We start from the raw sequence: 25,644 nt of genomic DNA, 5'->3' as shown, positions 1-25,644 counted from the left end.
ACATCTATATCCTTAAAGCCTTTTAGCTGGATCTCCCATGTGAGATCTTTGCCTTTTGATAATGGAGAGAGGACAAAGGAATACATTCTCACGACTTTCTTATTTCTCCCCCGTTGTCCAAAAGCCAGAAATATACTTTAGATTAGATGTGCTCTACACACAAAGATTTTTATGGGCTATGGTCTTGCATACATCTTTTCAGAACATGTAAGTTGTGTCTCCAGAACGTGGCCTCAGTGGGTGTTCTTCAATGAAGAGCTTCGAAGTAAAGTCTGTTAGGGTGGACATTGATTTGTGCCCTTGACCACGTGAACACTGTGAAAACAAATTGCTCCTTGTGTTCTGGTATTGAGGAACAGTCTCAAGATTAGAAAGGGATGCACTAGCATTCATATCTCATTATTTATTTAACATTGGTGGAGCAGACACTTTTAAACATGCTTTCTCATGGCCTTGTTTTCCCACATTAAATGTTCCCAGATGGCCAGTGCCTGTAGTTGAATGTTGCCTTAGCAGGAATTTTATGAACTTGTAGAAGATCTTCACGGACCCCTTAAGTTAGTGAATAGTGAGTTCCAGAATGTACCAGCAAAGGAAAATGTAGGTCTTAGTTGTGGGTGATTAGTTGTTTAGGTTCTGAAATAAGAAGTCTTTGCTACTCCTAAGCTGCAATGGTTATTAGGAGAAAATGTCTTTGTCTTCGCAGTAGTAAACTCTTTCCTGTAGAAACACTGCAGTACAGCTTATTTTGAATGTTATGCAGCTATTCTACTTGGAGGTCTAGGGCTAGTTGTTTCAGTGTCTATATGAGTCTACTAGAGTGGTCTTTAGCCTTTGCAGGTGGTCTTTAGGGTCTCCAGGAGACCGGTGTAAGACCCCCAAAGGATCAGAGTGAAAGAATTTCTGTATTAACAATACTATTTGTGTATGTCTTGAATGAAAGGGATATATAAATCAGTACAAGTTAGTTGTTGATACTAGGAAGGGAGGCAATTGTTTGAAATGTTGGGACTCTTGTTATGAATCATTTCAAGAATAAAAAATGTTAGTTTGGTTTAGAATGTAAATATCTCACAGAAAGTGGTTTCCCATTAATAAATTCAGTGTTACAAATTCGGTATTTGTTGGAGTCTTAGTGGTTTTTGATTTATACTTGCCTTCAAGAATCATTTGTTGGAGAATGTACATGAAAATCTGACTTTTGTGTCAAGGATAGAAGTGGTTTATGTTAATGCGGATTAAGATTGGGTCAGTGATGAGGATTGCGAATCGTGGTAAAGGTTTAGACCATGCTTAGGTGGTAATTGACCAGATTTGAACCACTGATTGTTTATATTTTTTTAACTGAAGGCTGCCAACAGAGTACCCAATGGCTACACAAAAATGCAAGGGAATGAAAATACAGAAGTGCGCATAATGCACATATCTAAGAATAGCTACAAAGGCTCGCAGCAAGCACTTCAGTGCCGTTTCATGAATGGAAATAAGATCAAATGGGATGGATTGTGTAACCGGAGACTTTGTATTTATCCTGTTGCTACCCTTTATGGTAGCTTGGCAAAAAACAATTTAGCTGCTGAACAGTAGGTTCTTACAAACCCTGGGCCAAGACCTTTTTTACTAATGCGGTGATAGAAGCAACTGTCAAGAATAAGAGATTAGCTCCTGCTGGAACAAGGCATTTATGAAAACTGCCACTTCCAGTAGTATTAATGTTGGCATTATGTTATTGTGTTATGTGCCAGGTTTGAAAGACAGTTGTTCCGAAGTGAATCTGAAATTGAACATTTATGGTCACTTTTTCACTGTCTGGCCTGGATACACTTGCATTATTGGAGGCTAGTGTACATAGAAAACTGGCTTTTGAATGTGGTGTCGTAGACTATTGAATCATGGTGTATATGATGAGGTTGGGTGTTTTAAAGTGTTGTGTGGGATGGTAAGATACTGGATGTTAATGCATGAAAAAAAAGCTATTGTAAGTTGATGTGTGAGTAGAGATAACTGCTAGATACAGCAAGGTAGAATATTGGTGGCTGGAATATAAGAAATATAGTGAATTGGAAGTGGTGTATATAAGGTGTGGTAGGCTACTGGAATCTATCTATCTATCTATCTATCTGGTCATTTATAGAGCGCACTACTCACCCGTAGGGTCTCAAGGCGCTGGGTGGGGGGGGGGTGCCGTTACTGCTCGAACAGCCAGGTCTTGAGCTTCTTCCTGAAGGAGAGGTGGTCTTGGGTCAGGCGCAGGTCGGTCGGGAGTGAGTTCCAGGTCTTGGCGGCCAGGTAGGAGAAGGACCTTCCTCCTGTTGTCGCTCTTCGGATGCGGGGGACGGCGGCGAGGGCGTGGTTGGTTGATCTGAGGAGGCGCTTGGGAGTGTAGAAGTTGATTCGGTTGTTGAGGTAGCTCGGGCCTTGGTCGTGTAGGGCTTTGTGCGCGTGGGTGAGGAGACGGAAGGTGATTCTCTTGTTGACCGGGAGCCAGTGCAGATCTCTCAGGTGTCCGGAGATGTGGCTGCGTCGGGGGATGTCGAGGATGAGTCTGGCCGAGGCGTTCTGGATCCGCTGGAGTCTCTTCTGGAGCTTGGCGGTGGTTCCGGCGTAGAGGGCGTTGCCGTAGTCCAGTCGGCTGGTGACGAGGGCCTGGGTGACCGTCTGCCGCGTCTCGGTGGGGATCCACCGGAAGATCTTACGTAGCATGCGCAGGATGTTGAAGCAAGACGAGGAGACGGCGTTTACTTGTCTGGTCATGGAGAGGGAGGAGTCCAGGATGAAGCCCAGGTTGCGTGCGTGGTCCGTCGGTTTGGGTGCGGTGCCCAGGGCGGGGGGCCACCAGGAGTCGTCCCAGGCGGAGGGCGAGGAGCCCAGGATGAGGACCTCCGTCTTGTCCGAGTTCAGTTTCAGGCGGCTGGTCGTCATCCATTCGGCTACCTCTCTCATCCCTTCGTGCAGGTTGGCTCTGGCGGTGGCGGGGTCGTTGGTCAGGGAGAGGATCAGCTGGGTGTCGTCGGCGTAGGAGATTATGTTGAGGTTGTGTTGGCGTGCGATGGCCGCGAGGGGGCTCATGTAGACGTTGAAGAGGGTGGGGCTCAGTGAGGATCCTTGAGGGACGCCGCAGATGACTTTGGTGGCCTCTGACTTGTACGGTGGTAGGCGGACTCTCTGTGTTCTTCCGTCGAGGAAGGAGGTGATCCATTCCAGTGCCTTGTCCTGGATTCCGATGTTGCCGAGGCGCTGTACTAGGGTGCGGTGGCAGACAGTGTCGAAAGCCGCGGAGAGGTCCAGGAGGATGAGGGCCGCTGTTTCTCCGTTGTCCATCAGAGTTCGAAGGTCATCGGTGGCAGCGATGAGGGCGGTCTCGGTGCTGTGGTTCGCTCGGAAGCCCGACTGTGAGGGGTCGAGGGATCCATTCGTCTCGAGGAAGGCGGCCAGCTGTTTGTTGACGGTCTTCTCGATGACTTTGGCCGCGAACGGGAGGAGCGAGATGGGACGGTAGTTCTTGAGGTCGGTGGGGTCTGCTGTGGGTTTCTTGAGAAGAGCGCTGAGTTCGGCGTGCTTCCAGCTCTCAAGGAAGGTGGCGGTGTCGAAGGAGGTGTTGATGGTGTCCCGCAGGTGGGGAATCAGCTACGCATGGAGACCTTTGATATTGGAGTCGGTCTACAATAAGTCGTAACTTCTGGATGCTTTGCAGTAGGATGTTGGAAGCTGTTGTGCAATATTGGATATATTGGAGGACGATATATGTGGGCTGGTGTAGATAGGAAGATAGTATACCGGGTGCTGTTAAATGAGACGGACAGTTGCTGATGTAGGATGCTGCAGGCTGCTGTACAAAAAAGTAGTATATTGGAGGACTGTGTATGACCAAAGGTTGTTTATTGGAATCTAATGTCTGAGGAGAGGATTGGATATTTTCGGTGTTTTTATAATGGAACGTAGGATATTGGTTACTGGTTTGTGAGCGAGAGATGGAGGCTGATATAAGAGAAGAGGTAGGATACTTGATGGATATTTTATAAAGGAAGATATATACAGGACTATGTTGTCTGAAGGGAGTTAGGACAGTTAGAGCGAGTTCATTTTGGGAGTTGAATTTTTAAGACTGGTGATGTATTTACAACATTGGAAAATCGTAGTTGATGTAAATTAATATTGAAGAGTTTTTATTGAGGGGGCAGCTGGATAGTAGAAGGTATAATGTTAGAGACTATGGTATGGTATGATGTAAGGTAGGATTTGGAGACTTTTGGAATGGAGTCTAAGGCTGAAGAGTAAGGTCGTCTTGCACTGTCACCTAGCACTGTTTTATTTAATAAGACTGTGTCTGCATGCTTCTTTCTTTCTTCTGTAGATTTGTATGCAAAAACAATGGAGTCCTATTTGAGAATCAGTTACTACAGATTGGAGTGAAGTCTGAGTTCCGACAGAACCTTGGTGAGTGCATTGCCTTACACTATACACTAAGACAGGTCTGTGTTATGCAAAATACATGTAGGTCCACTAAAATATATTTATTCTCACATCTTTTGTTACAGTTTCAGGGCACTTTTCAAAACTGCTGCATTACTCCCCCATAGCTTTATGTTTATTCCAGAAATGTGGAGTAAAGGTCTCCAGGCATCCTGAGGCCCTTGTTCTGGGGTGACCGGTGTGAGAAAGTGAGTTATTAATTGGGGTAGATGGAAGTCCACAAAAATAATAAAGTCACTACCCTGTTAGATGCAATCAAAGGATTTAGTCATTTAAACCTGAACTCAAATTGTGGTAGTTGTGGCACAGAGCAGACAGTCTTAACTTAAAAAAAATATGTATAGCATATAGAAGTGCCAAAACAGTAAAAACAAAGTAGTCAAAAACACAACACAATAAAAACCACACTCCTAATTTTAAATTTAGAGAAAAGATCAATAACCAAAATGATATAAAAACATCAAAACTCCAATAAGGGAAATCAGAAATATGATTATGTAAAAAGTGCTGAGAGAAAGCAATGGGCCAATGATAGTCTATAGACAAGGTTGACCGGGGTCTAGGCACCATTGCAGGTCAACTGTGGTGAAGCTCAGGTATGCTACTCTAAGCAGGTTCATCCCAGGTGGAGATGTTACCCTGGGACTTAGTCACTGATATAAATCCTCCAGCGGGTCAAAGTTGCAGGTTGTATCTGAGGATGGGTTTCACAAGGCCAACCAAATACCTTCTTACCCGTTGAAGCCTATTTGTTGCTGCACTGAAGATCCAAGCAGGAGAACTCTGCTTCTTATGCCCAGCGAAGTTCTGCCTTGGCTTAGGTGGTTGGTCCTGGATGTCAGGATTTTGCAAAGTTCCACAGCTTTTCAGAGAATGTAGGAGACATCCAGTTAGATAAGGCCAAGGGTATCAGAACCTCAAGGACATCATTTAGTGGTTAAGACTCACTCCATTAGGGTCACCAATAAGGTTCAGTCCAGGTTCAGTTGCAACTAATCTGGTGGGTGTACCAATAAGAGGTATACCTTGCAAAGAGTCCAGGTATTCCCTTATGTTGGACAGGTGCTTGCTCTAGCAAACCTAAGGTGCTCTTCTAGTGGGTAGATTTGTTGAGCCGCCTTAAGCTTATCACAGAGGAGTGTTAGACATTTGCAAATATGCACATACAGTCAATAAAAAGGTACACACGACTCATTAAGGAGATCCACACCAATTTCTAAAAATAACACGTATCTTTATGTATATTTAGGCACCAGAATCAATACAATCTGGTTAGTACGTTTTGAGATAGAAATACTTTTAAGTTTAAAAAATTGACACTTTTCATATTGGCGGCAATGTTATCCTATGGAGGAAAAACAAATACTGCATACAAGGTCTTTACAGTGACTTACGAGACCAATCCTCAGGACTTAAGGTGAGTACAGGGCATGGTCCAGGGCAGCACCACCAGGTCACCTCCGACAGCACTAGGGGGGCTGGGTGCTGAGGTGCAATTTAGGCGTCGGTGCCCAATGTTAGTCAATGGGGATCAGTCTGGTCGAAAAGAGGCTGCAAGTTTGGACGGAGAGGGCAGTCTGTCTGAACCAACAAGGGGGCTCAGGTCTCACAATGCTCGGGGACACCCTTGGTCCTCTTCTCTTGGGGCCGGGGTGGCTGGGTTCTGAGGTACTTAGAGGTGTCAGGTTTTTGCCATCAGAGACACTTGCAGCTGAGGAAGCCTGCATTCAGGGACTGCAGGCGGTGTTTAGAAGTCCACAAAGGGCAAGTCCAAGGTGGCCTTAGTCTCTGAAAGGGCCAGGGGACCAGTCAGGCACCGTTGGCCAACTTCAACTTTGGCTAGGCAGCTTGGGGTGCAGTGATGCTTTCCGGTGTCTGCTTTTGGCGGTTCCGAGTCCTGACATGCCTCCTGGGGTGCCTGCAGGAAAGCAGCTCTGTTGCTCCACAGGAATCTCTGAGTCTTTGTAGAAGTGCTGGCTTCCCTCCCAGGATTTTGGAGGCTCGCAGCTTGCAAGTTGAGTCGACTTAGGTGCAGTTCTCGGGAATAGACGAACAGGCCGGCAGGGTTGGCGCCAAGTCAGCTGCTCCTTTCTCAGTTCTTGCTTTTCACATATCTTTGTTCTTAATCTTTTTTTGGATTGACATGATCTGATCTCCTGGTGCTAGGTGCTCACCTAAATACTAAATTTGGGGGTGTTAGCGGAGTGTAGGTTAGTAGCTAATGGGCTACCTACCCATGGGGTCATTACGCCCCCTAAATGACCACTTCCTGTGGGAAGTGGGCATAACCCTGTCCCAGAGCCCCAAAGATGGCAGACTCTGAAATGTTGTGTACGCTATAGGTAGCCCACCTTGGGGGTGGGACTAGCTTGAGGGGGAACATGCTTCTCTGACTACTAATTTTCCTGCCTGTCCAGGTGCCATATGTGCCTTAGACATAGGGGGTCCGCATCCTCTCCTGTGAGAGAAGCACGGTTCACATACCAAAAGGCGGTGGGCTCTATGCTTCGGACTGCTAATTGGCCGGTCATACTTTGGGAGGGAGTGTAAACACACTCTGTCCGAGCAGGCTGTGTCCCTGACCCCCTGAGAGCAAAGACCCTCACCAGGGGGGTCAAAACCACGTCTGAGGTGGCAGGCTGGCTAAGACCATTCCGTCAGCACACTAGTAGTGGGCTGGTTTTCAGGGGGCACCTCTAAGGTGCCCTCTGGGTGCTTGTAATAATGCATCCATCACTGGAATCAGTGTGAGTTTATTAATAGAAGATGTTTGATACCAAACATCCTGGGTTTCAGTGACGCCATCATGTAGCTGTGGAACTCGTTTTTGATCCTGTAACCAGTACATGGACATAAAATGGCTTCCCTGATCACTTGTATTGCAGTAATTGAACTAGCCAGTACAGGAGCTTATCTGCTCATGCAGATATGTCCATACATGTAGTGTAGTGCACCCTGCCTTAGGGCTGTAAGGCCTGCTGTAGGGGTAACATGCTCATACTACATGCTGTGTCTGCATGTAGTATGAGCAAGTCACTCCTACAGCAGGGCATGCATTATTACAGGGACTTGCAAGCTTTATCAATTGAAGGCCTAAAATGTGGCCAGAAGACCTTCTCCTTACTCCTCATCAATTGTTATTTGAACCCTCGCAAATCTTCTAAACCATGAGCTATGGGGTCCCTGTGCTCAAGTATAAAAGAAATCATTGAAAACTATCCTACCCATGAAATCGTACTAGCAGGGGACTTCAACAACAAATATCTGGGTCATCATGACAATGCTGCTCAAAACGAACGAACAACTCCAGTTTAACAAACGTCTATACACATTTGGGCTAACATCGGCAGACCAGAACTAGTTGAATTTGGGGAACATGACTCGCCCAACGTTCAAGAAACATTCAATAACCATGACTTGTTTTCGCTTTTGTCTCCACCAAAACAGCAGTCTGTTTGTGTTTGGTGAGGGGTCCCTTAGGGTGCCACAAAACATGCTGCAGCCCTTAGGGATCCTCTTTAGCCTTGCCCTAGGTACCAGGGGTACCACTTACTAGGCACTTACAAAGAGTGCTAAAGGTATTGCCAATTGGGGTAACACTTATAGTTTTGGGAAAGAGATCTAGTACTGGGGAGTTGGTTAGCAGGAACGTAGTGCACTTCCAGTCAAAGCTGCATTGAGTACCACGCAAAAAGTGGGGGTTATCATGTCAAAAAGGGCCACTTTCCTACAGTGGGAGCTTCAGGGAAAAGGCTTTTTGCAGCTTGTTGTGTCCCTGTAGCCAAACGTGAGGTCAGCTAACATACTCTGGACTCACTTCCTTTAGCTGGGTGCAAGTAGAAGCAGGTCCAGTTCCCCTCACAGGTCTCAAACATCAGGTGCATTCCTTCTTCTGTTCTTTTCACAGGTCCAGAAAGTGTTCAAGGAGGGTCCCTTGGCATGCTTCATTTATGGTTGGTACTAGCTAGTGTGTCAAGGTGACTTGTGGCTTCTTCCTAATCAGTGGGGTAAAAGTTCTCCGGGCCAACCCTACCCACTTTTTCCTCAGTCCCTTTTTGTTCTGCCGAAAACAATACCACAGTGCACCTTACATAACCCAAAATAGGGAAGCCCTTTCTCACTTGTGCAGAGCCTGTGTGTGGACCCAGAGGTGTGGCCAGGGAAATGAGCAGTCCTCTCCTGTGTGGTTATCAAAACCGGTTGTGGTAATAGCTCCCCTCCCACATTAGTAAAATTTTACTGAGGGGAGCATTATTAGGATTTTACTGTTCCTCATGACCAGGCTGTGCTTGGCTGTGACGGACAGTAAAACAATGGCTGTATGTCTGCTCATCCTTTTCTAAATTAGGCGAGCGGACAATTATGTTGGCAGTAAGGAGTATCTTTACTGCCAACATATAAATCAGCCCCAAAGTGATTAATTAAATAACTGAGTAGTGGAAAGTGGTTTGGAGGCAGGAAGGGGATCTCATTCTTGAGCTAATGAGGTTTGATTCTGATCCCCAAATAATAAGAAGTCTATCTGCTGTGGCCAAATGTTGGTTAAATTATGAGGTTAGTTGACCAGAATAACAGTCAGTATGTGAGTTCTTTATACGAGGTGAGCCACCATTGATCTTGTCAGTCTGCCCTCGGCCTGTCATGCGTGCTGAACAAACTGTACTTTAGGTAACTGGCCACTGGTATATCTAGTGTTGTGCATGCTCTGAATGTCTTTGAATGCTTTATTTTGGGGATTATTATTTTCAAATGTCTGTCTGTTTTTTTCTTTCTTTCGACAGGTCGGATGTACCTCTTCTATGGGAACAAAACCTCTGTTCAGTTTCAGAGTTTCACTCCTACTGTCTCTTACCCTGGAAACCTGCAGAACCATATCCTTTTACTGCTGGATCTCATACTTACAGAAAACCAGGACTGACATTTTTTGTCGTGTTGGTGCTCTCGACCATGCCTTTTGCACTCGCTCTAACCTGTCTGTTCTCTCTTTTTCATTTCTACCACAGAAATTGTGAAATAGAGTCCAGCAACATTTCAGATTTCACTGATTCAAAATATAGCAGCTTTCTGTTTGTCTCTCTCTTTCACCCCCTCAGGCTCTCTTGCACAGTGTCTCACTGTTCACCCATGCTCTATTTCTTTCTTTGTTTGTATTTTCCTATATCTACCTTCCTATGTTTTCCTATTCTACTGCTGTACATCTCTTCCTTCCTCTCTCATTTCCTTGCAAATCCCTTGTTTTTACCTCTCCCATTACTTCTTATTGGTTTCCTCCTGTCTCTTTTTTCCCTTCCCCTTGCTTCCTACCCGTCTCCCTCCAGCTTGTCTTTTCTTTCTTTCCTCTGACCTTTCTGTACCCCGTTCCTTTCCTTTTCAATCTCGATCTCCCTGTGAACCATCTTTTTCTGCCAAGTAAGTTTGCCTTTAACAAAACTGCTCACATCTAAACATCCAGACAAAGCCAGTGGACCCTACTGTAGAAGGAGGAGCTCAGGTGCAGCAGGTCCTAAACATCGAGTGTCTGTCCGACTTTAACGAGGTTCCCCTCATGAACATTAAATTTAGGTAATTGCAGCATGTGACTATGGAACTCTGCAGGAAATCTACCTGTAGTTGAGCCTTGAGTGTATGTGGCCATGGTGTGGTCGTCCTTTAGGTGAGTCTGTCTAGAGACCTGTTCAGGTTCTGCTTTAGGATGGCGCTGTATGACTCTGCTCAGAGGGCAGTACTGCTTTTGGTGTGTTTGGTGAAGATGTGGTGTACCTAAGGGTGATTTTGATTATGGAACAACACATTTCTTGGTAAGTTTGCATAGGGCCCAGTCCATATCTGGTTTGTTTACCTAGAGTCCTTTTGTGCACTGTGTGAGTCTGTACAAGCTAAACACCTGTTCTGAATAGGTTAATAAAAAGTCTTGTTCAACACTGGATGTGTCTGTTTAGGGTGTAGTCCACCAATGGAAGAGTCTGTCCAGGGTCCATTCCAAATTTGGATGTTCTACCTAGGATCCAGTCCAACTTTCAGTGAATTGGTCCCAAATTCTATTAACCTCCAGGTTAGTCTGCTCTTAGACGGGTCCTCCTGTTGGTGAATTTTTCTGGGGACAGTGCTGCAGTGTTGGTCTGCCTTGTATCTTGTCATCTCTAGGTTGGTCTTCCAAGAATCAGGTTCTGCACTGGGCAAACCTCAACAAATCTACTCACCCTGCTCGCTTTGGCAGGTCAGATTCTATCAGCGCGAGCTGTATTTAGGGCCTACTTCCCCCTTTTTGGCGAGCTGACAAAACAACAGGTTTTCAGTGCACTCACTAAGTGAAGTAGCATTAAAGATGCTTATACATCTTGTTTTTATCTTATCACATTTGTTCTGTGTTCAGAGACAAAGGTCAAAAGTCACTTTACATCTACAAATACTTTTCAGATTAGAAAGTTCCAGGATTTTGTAAAGTGAACTGACTTGATAAAGTGCTGTACAAAAAGTGTAAAATTAAAGGCTGTAGGATGTCATGTTTTATTCTAACACACATTTAAATATCTAAAAGGTTAACTGTACAAACATTTCAAAATAATTTTCAGTTGTTAGGAAAGCCTTTGTTTTGTAATTCTGTGTGATAAAAAACAATATTTAATAGGATGAAAACAAAAGAGAACAGGTTACTTGGCGATGTGCAAATGAAAAATATGTTTGCTGAAACCCAGTTTCCACAGATTAATGTTTATACACTATATAGTTTTATAAGTAAAACTGCATGTTTATTGAACTAAGAGGCAAGTCAGGGGTCATGTGTACCATCATTGTAGGCTAGATTCTTAGTATGCAGAGAGCAAACATTTGTCTATTAAATCAAGCTAAATAGTTTTTTTTGTACAGCAGGAATGCTGAACACACATATTGGAATGTGCTCTCATATGTGATAATGAAGAAAAAGGTGGCTCTACAGAAAAAAAAATTGTATAGGATGACATAATGAGACCAGTTTAAGGGTCAAGCACATTACACTCAGGTCAAGTAGATTATTCATATTACTAGACCTGCAAGGCTAGTAAAGATTTTCAGATTTTTCTAGGCCTGCTGGAAGAGTCTGCCCCTGGGTTCAGCCCAGATTTGGGTGGTCTAGTCCAAAACTGAGTGAGTCTGTTCCATATTCTATTAATTTGAGGTTAGCAAGCAGGGTCTTCCCTGGAACTGTGGGCAGATTTGCCGGCAGATTAATCTGCTCATGGTGCTGTGCTACAACTGTTGTCCGCTCGAGATCTGGTCCAGCTCTGGATGCATTTGTCCAGAGTCCTTCTGGGCAAGTTTGTCCCAGGTGCAGTTAATCTCTGAGCATGTTCAGTGTCCCTGCAGGAGCAGTATGTCTGATCATGATCTAGTCTGGAGTAGGATATGCCTCTCCAGGGTCTGCTCCCACTTGGCCATAAATGGCGACCGCGCGGCGCAGGTGAGTGTGACCTGTTCTCAGGACACCCCCGGGCCACACGGCCACCAGCTGTTGTGTGCGCACCCCTCCTCGCTGCTGGCCGCAGCCCCGTGGAGCCTGCCACGCCGTTCCCGCCCCCCGCCGTATTAGCGTGTTGTGTTGAATTTAATTTGTTCCATTTCTGTTTTTCCTGCACCTTGTAAATACCGTTTTGTTTCCCATTTGTTGTTTTTGCCCTTTCTGTTATTATCTGCGCTGTTCTGTCTCTCTGCCCCCCTGTGCCGCCCGCCCCGCTCCCCGCTTCCCGCCGCCGTGCTAGCGGCCACGCCCCCTTTTCCTTCTGTGCCCTCCGCGCTCCCGCCTCCCAGCTGCTCCTCCCTCCCTCCCACTTGGCCATAAATGGCGACCGCGCGGCGCAGGTGAGTGTGACCTGTTCTCAGGACACCCCCGCGCCGCACGGCCACCAGCTGTTGTGTGCTCACCCCTCCTCGCTGCTGGCCGCAGCCCCGTGGAGCCTGCCACGCCGTTCCCGCCCCCCGCCGTATTAGTGTGTTGAATTTAATTTGTTCCATTTCTGTTTTTCCTGCACCTTGTAAATACCGTTTTGTTTCCCATTTGCTGTTTTTGCCCTTTCTGTTATTATCTGCGCTGTTGTTCTGTCTCTCTGCCCCCCCTGTGCTGCCCGCCCCGCTCCCCGCCGCCGTGCTAGCGGCCACGCCCCCTTTTCCTTCTGTGCCCTCCCCGCTCCCGCCTCCCAGCTGCTCCTCCCTCCCTCCCACTTCGCCATAAATGGCGACCGCGCGGACGCGCAGCGGTCACGTGCAGCGGGCGCGCCGATTGTGCGCCAAAGGCGCGCCAAAGGTAAGCCCGTCTGCGCCCTTCCGCGCCTGGACCGCGCCCAGCGCCAGGACCCCAGGCCCCCACCGACGCAAGACGACCCGACAGACCTACGATGCCGCCACCCTCAACGCACTCAATGCCGGCCGGAACCCCGCCTGCTGCCGGGCCGCCCCGAAACGCTTCCACGGACCCTTCACCTGCACAACCTGCAAATTCACCTGCCTCCGAACATGCACCGCGCCCACCAAGCCAAACCCCAGCAGCAACCTCAAGTGCATCCTGCTAAACACCCGCTCCGTCCACAGACACGCCGTCGAACTCTGGAACCTGCTCGACACAACATCTCCAGACGTCGCCTTCCTCACTGAAACATGGATGAACGCCTCATCAGCCCCCAACATCGCCATCGCCATCGCCATCGCCATCCCGGATGGATACAAGATCATCAGGAGGGACCGCATCAACCAGACCGGAGGAGGCATCGCCATCGTCCACAAGAACACCATCCGCATCACGACCGATGCCGACGACACCTACACCGCCGCCGAACACCTCCACTTCCAGATTCACACCGACCCAAAGACGACCCTCAGAGGCACTCTCATCTACAGACCCCCGGGACCACGCACACAATTCAGCGAAGACATCACGGACTTCATCAGCCCACACGCCCTCCCCTCCTCCGACTACATCCTCTTAGGGGACCTCAACTTCCACCTGGAGAACAACGAGGACCGCAACACCGCCACCCTGCTGGACAACCTCGCCAACCTCGGACTCAAGCAACTGGTCAACACCCCCACCCACTACGCCGGCCACACGCTTGACCCCGTCTTCTCATCCAGCAAGCACATCGCCTTCAGCCACTCCACCGGACTTCACTGGACCGACCACAGCTGCGTCCACTTCAGCTTCAGAAAAACCACCACCACCCGCAACAGGTTCCTCACAGAAGCTGGAGCAAGATCACCGCCGACCAGCTCACCGCCTCCCTCAGCCAGAACCCACCTGCCAGCACACCGGACCCCAACGAAGCAGCCCGCAACTTCACGCAGTGGCTGACCGCCTGCGCCGACGACCTCACACCTCTGAAGAACCCTCCCAGCAAACCCAGAAGCAAGAAGGCCCCCTGGTTCACCGACGAACTCAAGGACTCCAAGAAGACCTGCCGCACCCTCGAGAAAGCCTGGCTCCTCGACCGGACCACTGACAACATGACCGCCCTCAAACACGCGACCCGCAAGCACCACCAGCTCATCCGCACCACCAAGAAAAAATCACTGAAGGATCGACTGGACAACAACGCCCACGACAGCAAGGAACTCTTCAGCATCGTCAAGGAGTTCTCCAACCCCAGCACCGGCAACAACGACATCACCCCCTCACAAGATCTCTGCGACTCCCTCGCCTCGTTCTTCCACCGCAAGATTGCCGACATCCACAACAGCTTCGGCACACCATCATCGCACCCAACCGTTGAACCAACGCACCCCACCGCCACCCTCCGCATCTGGACCGCAGTGACCACCGAAGACACAGCCCGCACGATGAACACCATCCACTCCGGATCTCCGACTGACCCCTGCCCCCACCACATTTTCAACAAGGCCGACTCCACCATCGCACCCCAACTCTGAGACGTCATCAACACCTCCTTCAGCACCGCCACCTTCCCGGAGAGCTGGAAGCATGCCGAGCTCAGCGCCCTACTGAAGAAACCAACAGCGGACCCCACCGACCTCAAGAACTTCCGCCCCATCTCGCTCCTCCCTTTTCCTGCCAAAGTCATCGAGAAGATTGCCAACAGACAGCTTGCCGCCTTCCTCGAGACGAATGGATCCCTCCACCCCTCGAAGTCCGGTTTCAGAGCCAACCACAGCACCGAGACCGCCCTCATCGCAGCCACCGACGACATCCGAGCCCTTCTCGACAACGGGGAAACAGCGGCACTCATCCTCCTGGACCTCTCCGCCGCATTCGACACTGTCTGCCACCGCACCCTAGTCCAACGCCTCAGGAACACCGGCATCCAAGAGAAGGCACTGAAGTAGATCATCTCGTTCCTCGCTGGAAGAACACAGAGGGTCCGCCTCCCCCCGTTTCGTTCCAAGGCCACCGAAGTCATCTGCGGCGTCCCGCAAGGATCATCACTCAGCCCCACCCTCTTCAATGTCTACATGAGACCTCTCGCAGCCATCGCACGCCAACACAACCTCAACATCATCTCCTACGCCGACGACACCCAGCTGATCCTCTCCCTCACCAGAGACCCCGACACCGCCAAAACCAGCCTCCACGAAGGGATGAAAGACGTCGCCGAGTGGATGAAGAACAGCCGCTTGAAACTGAACTCAGACAAGACGGAAGTCCTCATCCTTGGGCCATCACCCACCGCCTGGGACGACTCCTGGTGGCCTCCAGCCCTGGGCACCGCCCCCAAGCCGACAGACCACGCACGCAACCTGGGCTTCATCCTGGACTCCTCCCTCTCGATGACCAGACAAGTCAACGCCGTCTCCTCTTCATGCTTTCACACCCTCCGCATGCTCCGCAAGATCTTCCGATGGATCCCGATCGAAACCAGGAAGACGGTCACCCAGGCCCTCGTCACCAGCCGGCTGGACTACGGAAACACCCTCTACGCCGGAACCACAGCCAAGCTACAGAAAAGACTACAACGCATCCAGAACGCCTCCGCCCGACTCATCCTAGACATCCCTCGACGCAGCCACATCTCCGGCCACCTGAGGAACCTGCACTGGCTCCCCGTCAACAAGAGGATCACGTTCAGGCTCCTCACCCACGCACACAAGTCTCCACAACCTGGGCCCCAAGTACCTCAACGACCGCCTGACCTTCCACACGCCCACCCGCCAGCTACGCTCCGCTAGCCTCGCCCTCGCTGCCGTACCACGCATCCAAAGAGCCACCACCGGAGGCAGATCCTTCTCCTATCTGGCGGCCAAGACATGGAACTCCCTCCCCATCCACCTTCGGCTGACCCAGGACCACCTCGCCTTCTGGAGACAACTCAAGACCTGGCTGTTCGAGCAGTAGCAACCCCCCTCCCCCAAGCGCCTTGAGACCCTTCCGGGTGACTAGCGCGCTATACAAGTATTTGATTGATTGATTGATTGAATTAGTCTTTCGAAAATGGATCCCTGATTTTGACCAGAAATCACTCCAGTTCTGGCTGAGTCTTATCTAACCCCTTCGATGCTTCTGTCGTCCAACGGCCGTCACAAGCACTACCTCCGTAGTGCTGCGCACGTTCGTTGGCCGACGCGGCCCGCCCACATAATTAAACCGCCGCACTGTGGCGGAATTCGCACCGCGGTTAAGCGGGTAAGTAACAGATCTAGCTACAGTGGCCCTGTGCCATATGTACGACGGATTTTTGCATCCGCAAATGGGTTTTAGACCCGTTTGCGCATGCAAAAATCCTGTTGGCCATGTACTAACTATATTTTGCGACTCTCAAAAATTTGAAACTTTCAAAATAGTGTTTTGGGACTCGCTATGAGGAAGGGGAGTTCCCTTCCTAAGAGCGACCCCAAAAGTTATGTATGACTGTTTTGCTAACAGTCGCAGTTTACCACCTCTCACAGAAGCGTGGTAAATCACTTGCAAACAGGATGAAGTCCCCAAGGGACCCCTTCCCCTTTGTGAGCGCCCCTAAACATATTTGACCACTGCCTGCCCTTAAAAAATGAAACAGAAAAGTTTTTTTTTTAAATGCATTCCGTTTTCCTTTAAGGAAAATTGACTACATTTAAAAAATAAAAATCGACTTTTTTAAAAGCAGTTCCAGACATGGTGGTCTGCTGACCCCAGCAGGCCACCATCCCTGGGAGTGCCAGCTATTCCCAATAGGTCGCAACATGCAAAAGCCTCATTAATATCTATGAGGCATGCAATTTGTGACCCCATTAGGAATCGCAAACAGTGTCTCAGACACTTTTGTACATCCCAATTTGCAAGTCGCAAATTGCTTGGTTGTACATATGGCCCCCAGTGTGCAGAGTCCAAATAAGCTGTGAACATGCTTTACTCGTCTCTGATCTACAAAGTACATATACATCTTCTTAACATGCCTCCATTCAACTGGTACATTTATAGAGAGGTGACCAGTTCTTATTAAAAAAAAAAGTGATTCTTTAAGAAAATTCAGGCTCTGCATTGTTTGATCTTTATTGAAACTCATAACCATTAAAATAATTTCTCACTGAGTGCGGCAACCCCTTGAACACATTTTATCAATATATCTGTACATATATTAGTGGAAAGGGTGAAGACTTCAACTTGTCCATATTTTGAAGAGCATCTTCCAGAAGCCTATTGCAGAAAAGATTTTCCATATTGTAGACTAAAGTACCTATTATTCAGTCTCCTGCCTACTTGTCTAAGTAATGATTAATAGTGCAGCCTAATAGGTTTACATTAGGAGAGTTAAAAATGCTTCCTGCCCCATTAAGGCTACAGGAGATTCTATTACCTATAATGCTTTGTACTGCACTTGCTTCACAGTCAGTTCATTTTTTTTACTCATATGACTGAGATACAGTAATACACAGGTTAATTTCACACCTGTTTTTTTCTGAGAAACATATTTTCTGAATATTTCTGTTTGAGGCATATGAGCTGTAGATCATATGCTGTGCATACATCGCCATCTAGTGTTGGGTCCGGATGTTGGCATGTTTTTCTTCGAAGAAGTCTTTCCAGTCACGAGGTAGGTGACTCCTCCTTACGGTGATAGTGCGCATGGGCATCGACTCCATTGTTAGATTGTTTTTTTCCACCATCGTGTTCGGATGTGAATTGTTGCGCTCTCGTTCGGCACTGTTTCTTCGGGCCCCCTTCGACGCGCAACCCACTATACTCAACTGTATTGTTTATCAAACGCATTTGCCACTCTCCGCGCATCGTTTACAGTCGATCTGAATATTTGAAGAAGGCCGTTGGGCCTATCCGCGCCAGAATCGGTAGCAGTCTATGGAACGGACTCCATTCAGGTTCTGTCCAGGGTGTCGCTCTAAGTTTCCGCACACCGAATTGCACCAAGTGTGCAACCATTGCCTATCACCAGAAGATGACGAGAAAAACTGCGAAGCGTGTCGGTCGTTTCGATCGAAGAAGACACTCCCTGACCATCGAGCACTGCGTCATGAAATGTACCAGGAAAGCAGTTCCGTGCAGGAAGAGTCCGAACACAAAGAATTACAAGCGCAGGAAGCCGAAATGGAGGAGGAACACATCTCCGTGTCTGAAGCCAACTCCAATGCAGAAGACCTCACACCAGGACAACGGGAGTAAAGAGACTTCCTTTCCCTACCATCTTCTCCATAAAAATACTCCAGTCCCTCGTCTGCCTTCAGGCCAAGGTCGGCACAGAGAAAAGTTTTCGAGCGCCCCGCCTTCGAACTCGGTGCTGAAACATAAACAACAGCCTTCCGGCTCTCCTCATCCCCACGCCGGTGCCGACCCGAACCCTTCGGTGTCGAAATCCAAACACCTTCAACGCTCCAATTTAGCATACACGTCCATATGCTTACATTTAGCTGCAATAGCTGCATACTTCCAGATTAGAAAACATCTATCTCTTTTTAGAGTTCCTGTTATCAAAGCCTTTATGGAGGGACTCAAAAGAGTCATTCCCCCGACACATCCCCCTGCTCCAGTGTACAATCTCAACATTGTTCACACAAGACTAATGGGTCCACCCTTTGAGCCATTGCACACATGTGAACTGCAATTTCTCACATGGAAAGTCGCTTTCCTCATCGCTATCACATCACTCAGAAGAGTGGGTGAGCTTCAGGCATTAACTATAGAAGAACCCTTTTTACAAATGCACTAAAATAAAGTGGTTCTTCGGACTAATCCTCCGATTAGTGATTCCTCCTTCCTAAAGTCATTTCTGCTTTTCATAACAATCAATCTGTTGAGTTACTTGTGTGCTTCCCTCAACCAGATTAAGTGGCAGAACGTGCTTTAAACACCTTAGATGTGAAGAGAGCATTGCTTTATTACATAGAAAGGACAAAACCTTTCCATAACCCAAATCAGCTTTTTGTCCCTTTTGCTCCACCACATAAAGATAATTCCATATCAAAATCAGGTATTGCAAGATGGATAGTCAAGTGCATTCAAATATGCTATGCAAAAGCAAAACGAACGTTAACAGTTACTCCAGATTCCCATAGCTTGTATCATTCCCCATCGTCAGAATGGGTGCCTCTGTAAATAAAAAATACCATAGCAGTAGGTACAAAAGAGAAAAAAAGGCTTAGGCCTCATCTCATTTTGTAGCATATCCACCTCTTATTGTAAAAGAGACCAAAATAATACAACAACCAATCAGATTAGCCTCACCCCATAGAACCCTCCTGAGAGAACCTCAGAGCCTCAGATTTTCTACCCCACGTTGTGCAAGGGAGTCTCCACTGAGCTCTGCTCAGATTTCTCTTCAACTTCTGGTTTTTTCAACTGTGTTTCAACTGTTTCTTTTCCGCGTTCTTCAGGATGTCTGACAAGGAGAAGAAGGCTTTATTCAAAACTTGTACTACTTGTTCAAAAAAGAGGCTTCATGTGGAGGACAAACATAAGGACTGTATTTATTGTTTGTACCCTGACCACAAGGCCACCGACTGCAAGATCTGTCGGACCTTCTCTTCAAAGACCTTGAGAGACCGTGAGGGATGTTTGCTCGCCTGGTTGCAAAAGTTAAAGTCACAGAAAGACCCGGTATCTAGTGACCGTGATGATGCCTCCTCTGCGACATCTTCGGGGAGATCTCAAAAAAGGGGTAAGTCTTCACCTTCAACTTCTTCTAACCCCCCTGCCAAAGTCTTACAAAAGACCTCTGATAGGTCTGACAGGCGCAGTCCCATCAAATCTCCTCTCCGAGGTGTAAAGGAGAGGGAAGGACTGGTTTCTGAGGCACATTGTATTAAGAAGGCGAGCCATGGGCCTTCAGTTTCACTTCCACCTTCTGAGTAGCCAAAACTGTTAAAAAATACAGCTTCCGTCCTGCCTGAGGGGAAAGCTGACAAGAAAATCCGCCCATTGACAACGACAGCATCAGACTCCTGGTTCCACGTCGCCATGAGAGGACTCTGTGAAGATTAGCCCCCGCAGTCTGGAAGCGCTCTAGACGAGAACTCCATGAGAGTTCAGCCTGTCCTTACCCGGACCCTCGAAAAGACAACGGATACCGATGAAGTCTCCCGTTTTATCCTGTTCTTTAAACCCAGACGCGGCTATCATCGCATACCAATTATCGGGAAACCATCCCTGCTATGTAAACGTTGCCTCAGGAAGTGAAAGTTACGAAACTCGACTCCTGGCTGGCCCCTGATTGTCAGACGTGGCCTTTATGCGCTTTATTACATTAGTGTGACCCCTTAAAAACCGAGCATTGGATACTTGAAAGATCGTTTTGAATGGAGCTGTGTACCAGATTATTCTTCCATTGCCAGTGAAAGCTTGTGTGTTCCCCTCCCCCACTGTCTCTGCCAGCCCTGACGAAGGTGCCTTACACCGAAACGCGCGTTGGCGCTACCATCAAGAACGGCAACACTATTCAATCTAATTTGCCCTGTCATAGTTGCACCCCCGTCCATGCAACCATAAATCCAGCTCTTTGTTGCAGGTTACGCAAGATCTACCCGTGTGAATTGGTTGAACATGTATGAGTATGAATGATCCCCGAAGGTGTGAGTGTCTGTTGAGCCCCCTGAAATGTCCCGGAGTGAGTGGAACACCTAACTTTTTGGAGAATGTCTTTCTTAATATGAAATAATGAACTTTTTTGATTGTATTTATTCATCTCTGAATTTGTTATCCGCGAATGTTTTTTAGAAACAACTGATTGCATAAAAATAAATAAAAATGAATATATTTTACATAAAAATATGAATTGAATGCTATCTGTTTGTTGTCTTGGGCCTTGATATATGGTTAATATCGCTCTCTCCTTATCAGAATTGGATCCTGTAGAGGACTTCTTATTACCTACCTTGGCAGGGTGTTCTTTTCTAGTTGTAACTTTTTGATCCCCTCCCTTCCTGCCTACATCCCGTATTGCCCTGGGGAACCCCCTTCTGTTGTATATAGCATCAGGTACATCGTCAACTGCTTCAAAGAATCAACCGACGTCTATTTCAGCTCTGTCGACGGGCTTGTCGACGCTGCAACCTGAGGTACCAGTTTCCATGTCGTCGACGATGATGACTACCTCAACATCGACAAGTACGACAACGATGATGGTTGCGACGACATCTACAGCTTCCAGCATGATACTGACGACGGTCTCGACGACGATTCCGTCGACGGTCCCATCTTGTTCGATGGTACCACCGTCGACGACCTCCACGATGATACAAAGTGTGGCAATTTTAAAAAAAAGGCACCAGATTGCACCAGAGATGACTTCTCCTCGTAGAGTGACACCACTACCTCCGGCACTCCTTTTGGAGGAGGATTTTTCAGATGAAGATGAGGGTCCTTACGGGGATGCATATAGCCCATCCCAATTACGTGTCGAATATCAGGACTCAGACTCTGAGGACTATTATATAGACCAAAGACCGTATCTGCCGCAAACTAGGCAGGAACAGTCGCAGCAGGGCATGGTGGCTAAGCCGTTTACACTGATTGCTGATCTACAATTCATGTTGCTGGATTATAGGAAAAGATTTCCATCTCAATCCTCCGGCCAACAGTCAGTGCAAGTGTCTCCACCTCCACCTCAATCTTCTGCTCCTGTTGCTCCTGCGCTTCCACAAGCTCCGGTTCCGGATCCAATGGAACCTCAACAAGATGTAGTCACGGTTCAAGATGACTCATCGGATGATGACCAGGGCACAATCTCAGTCCCAGATCCAGATAGGGAATGGGATGAATATATGATCCCGGATCCCGCTTCTCCATCTCCGAATTCGGCGGCTTCTCCTCCAGCAGATATAGGAGGTTTCCACAATTTAATGGAAAGAGCTTTGAAACATTTCGATCGTCTCATACCATCAGTACAGTCGGAATGTTATCTTTATAATTTTAAAGAGCCTTGTAAAAAGTCTGTCCGTTTTATCCCAATTGTGGGCCATGCCTGGGATGAGGGGGTAAAGGTGATGAAATCTCCAGCTACCGTCATACCTGTTCTTCCTCGACTGGAGAAAAAGTACAAAGCTCCAGAGGATAGCCCCAATTGTCTGGTTAGCCAACCAAAACCGGACTCTGTAATTTCTCAAGCGGCCCAAAGGAAGTCAAAGAATCCGTCGGCGCCCCTTACCACACCACCGGATAAGGAGGGTAGGTGTCTTGATAATGTGGGTAAGAGGTTCTCTTCTATGTCCAGCCTGCTGGTCAGGGTTGCTAGTGCCTTGGCGATTCTGGGACAATATGATCACCAGATGTGGTGCAACTTATCTCGGTGTTTGGACCAGCTACCAGAGAGTTCGAAGGCAGAGGCAAAGAAAATCCTGGAGGAAGGAGAGCGTTCTTCTTCGGAAATTATTGATTGTGCAATGGACATTTCTACCACTGGTATCCGCTTTTGACAGGCTCGGCAGTCCTTAGACGGGAAGGCTGGCTTCGGGCCACCTGGTTTCGCCCGGAAGTCCAAAATAAAATCCTAGATCTGCTGTTCGATGGTGAGATGCTTTTTGGAAAGCATGTGGACGATGCACTGCAGGACATAAAAAAGGACACAGAAACAGCAAAGTACCTTTCCGTGGTGCGAGAGGAAGAGGTTTTTCTTCATACAGAGGTGGATACCAGCAGCAGCGATATTCCTCCTATTCGCAACAATCTCAGTCTTACAGGCCCCAGTATTCTCAAAGACAGGGCAAATAGTCATCTTTCTCTCACCAACCCTCTAGAGGACGACATGGGCGCCAGGGAAGAGATTCCACTTAGCGCCAATAGCGACTTCCCGGCTCTGTCTACTGTTCCTTCACCCCCTGTAACACCAGTGGGGGGCCTGATATCACAATGCCTCCACAACTGGCAGCTCATCACATCAGATCGGTGGGTCCTCAATATCATCCGATTTGGCCACACACTGGAGTTTCAACACTGTCCACCCTCTAGAGCCCCTTGCGCCACTGAATCCAAACAGCTACACCTTCAACGTCTAGAAGCTCACCAACTGCTTCACAAAGGAGCGATAGAGCCAGTACCTATGTCTCAACAAGGCAAAGGATTCTATTCCCGGTTCTTCCTCGTTCGCAAGACCGTAGAAAAATGGCACCCAATTTTAGACCTGAGGGAGCTCAACATCTATCTCATAAAACTCTCGTTTTGGATGGTATCCCTACAGGACATTTTGCGGCTTCTCAATCCAGGGGATTACATGCCCACTCTGGATCTAGAGGACGCATACTTCCATGTTCCCATCCATCCGGCCCACAGGAGGTTTTTGCGCTTTACAGTAGCCAAGAGCCACTTTCAATTCAAGTTCCTGCCTTTCGGACTCAGATCTGCGCCGCGGATATTCACAAAGGTCTTGGCCCCAGTAACAGCGTTTCTCAGAAAACAATCTCTAGAGGTTTTTCCTTATCTGGACGACCGGTTTGTGAAAGCACCTTCTTCTCAGGCAGCTTCAAAAGCAGTTGAAAGCTGCATTCAACTTTTCAGTCATCTGGGACTTCAACTCAACAAGGACAAGTCAGTCCTCTGTCCTTCCAGGTCAGCCAATTTCCTGGGGGCTATTCTGGACACGACTTGTTGCAAAGCTTTTCCATCAGAAGAAAGACAGCAAAGACTGATCACCTCCGCCCGTCGTTTGCAAACAAGACGGTCTCTGTCTGTTCGCCTATACAAATCTCTTCTAGGATCAATCTCATCTTGCATTCCCTTAATTCCGCATTGCAGACTTCGTCTGCGCCCACTCCAAGAGCAATTGGACTTATGTGGCGTGAAGCAGAAGGTTCTTTCGACGACAAAGTAATTATCACTCCTCTTATGAAAGAGGCAGCCAGATGGTGGATGGTCAAAGACAATATCTCAAAGGGTCTCACCTTCACAGCCACTCCAGCTCCGTTGATACTTCCCACGGACGCCACTCTGGAAGGCTGGGGAGCGGTCTTGCAAGACCTTCAAGTGAGCGGCTGGTGGGGGCCCGAACAACGTCTTCTCCACATCAATCTACTGGAGCTCAAAGTGATTTGTCTAGCTTTACAGGCTTTCCGTCCGAGGATTCGGAAATCCACCGTCCTGGTCCGTACAGACAACACGACGGCCATGCATATCAAGAACAAGCAGGGTGGAACAAGGTCTCCTCTGCTGCCCAAGGAAACACAAGAGATTTGGGAGTGGATTATCTGTCACCACATTTCACTTTCGGCGGAACATCTTCCGGGTGCCCTCAACAAGACAGCGGATACGCTAAGTCGTCTCAAATCTGTGAGCCACGAGTGGGAGTTGGACCAGCTCACTAAAGAGTACAAAGATAAACACAAAGCTTATAGTTCCAGAATCCACTATAAACGGTAATGCGTAGTAATTTCACCACAGCACGCCGCTCTATGATAACACGAAATGAAATGTTTCTGCAATAATCCAATAGACACGGTAATGCGTGGTTAGTCTCACCACAGCACTCCGCTCTTAAAAGAATCACTATGCAAATTAGTATCAGGAGTTCCGCTAGACACGGTAATGCGTGGTTACCCTCACCACCACATTCCGCTCTATAAGATAGGTGTTTTCTCCAGCAGCGATGGAGCTCATCGCTCCCACATTCAAGGGAGTAGAAACGGTAATGCGTGGCCGTCCGTACCACAGCACTCCGCTCTATTAAACCACAAACCACAAACTCCAAACAGAACCTCCCGGCAACTCACCCACAAAGCAGGAAATGTCGGTGAGGTCTGGGGTAATCAAGGGCCAGGGAAGAAGCTCCGTAGCGAGGAACGAAGGTAGAATCCGTGGAGCTTCCGACAGCAAAGCGCCTCTCTCGCATCCGCCAGAGAATGCCAACAGGAACCAACAAAAACACACACACCTGTGTGCGCCGAGCATGCCGGATTTGAAGCCCCTACTCCCGAGGCATCATGGGATTTGTAGTTTTCACCTGACACTGCAGGCGCTATCCGCCTGGAACCTGACAAAACCAGTCAATGCAATATTCAAGGCTACCAAAATAATAATAGCAGTGGTGTTGATGAGGACACAAGTGAAATGAAAAATTGTCAGTGAAAGTGCAAAAGCAGATGCAGAGTACCGGTGGTGGGAGCCTCGAGCAATGTGAGATGACTGAAATGGAATGTGATGAGTGAAAACATGCCGCTCAAGCGTGGCAACGATGAATGCGAAAGTGACATGCCGAAATGAGGGAACACGTAATGCCCGGGGGCATGGTTACCTAATGATGTTTGGCAAGGGGACTCAACCGTTCCAGCTGGGGGGGGGGGAAGTGGTTTGAATAAACAACTCCTGGCGATGAACACTGTGGGGAGAAGTTCGAGGGTGAGGCTAATGAGAACAGACCGCGTGGATTAAGCCTGAAAATGACGGCCGGTGAAAAATTACCTTATCTGATTCACAAGGAGCGCCGGGGGATTTTGGCGGGGAGGCCAGTACCTGTAGAGAGAAAGTATAAGCAGGGCTGATGCCAAGTTGCCTATGGCGACAGGGTAAATAGTCAGTTGAAAGTGAAGTCATCGTACCTTATGGATGAAGGGGTCGCTTTGTACCAGCTGGCCGGGGGTCCTCAGAAGAAAACGGTCGGTGCCGTGTGAGCGAGGATCCGTGCATTAAAACAGTGGCTCAATGTGAACTGGGCTCTGCGGTTAGAGGGAGTGTGGTTTAACTACCGAGATCACGGCGGCATAGGAGAGTGGAACATTAAAACCGGAAGTGGTTGACTACAGGGAGCGGGTTGATGGCAAGCTGGCGGCCATCATGGGTGT

General features: G+C 48.1%; 1 protein-coding gene across 2 annotated transcripts in view; it reads left to right on the top strand.

Moving 5' to 3' along the window:
• Window positions 1-25,644, top strand: part of LOC144770573 (AP-2 complex subunit alpha-1) — a 279,721-nt gene that overhangs the window by 217,158 nt on the left and 36,919 nt on the right. Inside the window, exons 16-18 of one of the 2 annotated variants that reach the window (XM_078655212.1) lie at window positions 4,355-4,437; window positions 9,255-9,346; window positions 9,914-10,035. In XM_078655212.1, coding sequence (XP_078511338.1) covers window positions 4,355-4,437; window positions 9,255-9,346; window positions 9,914-10,035 — 297 coding nt within the window. Of the gene's footprint in view, window positions 1-4,354; window positions 4,438-9,254; window positions 9,347-9,911; window positions 10,036-25,644 lie in introns of both variants that reach the window. The other variant, XM_078655211.1, reaches the window with a different exon arrangement.

This window comes from Lissotriton helveticus, chromosome 7 (genome assembly GCF_964261635.1).
Source record: "Lissotriton helveticus chromosome 7, aLisHel1.1, whole genome shotgun sequence".
NCBI classification, from domain to species: Eukaryota; Metazoa; Chordata; class Amphibia; order Caudata; family Salamandridae; genus Lissotriton; species Lissotriton helveticus.
The sequence above is the reverse complement of the archived record's forward strand: the minus strand, read 5'-3'. Positions and strand labels throughout refer to the sequence as shown.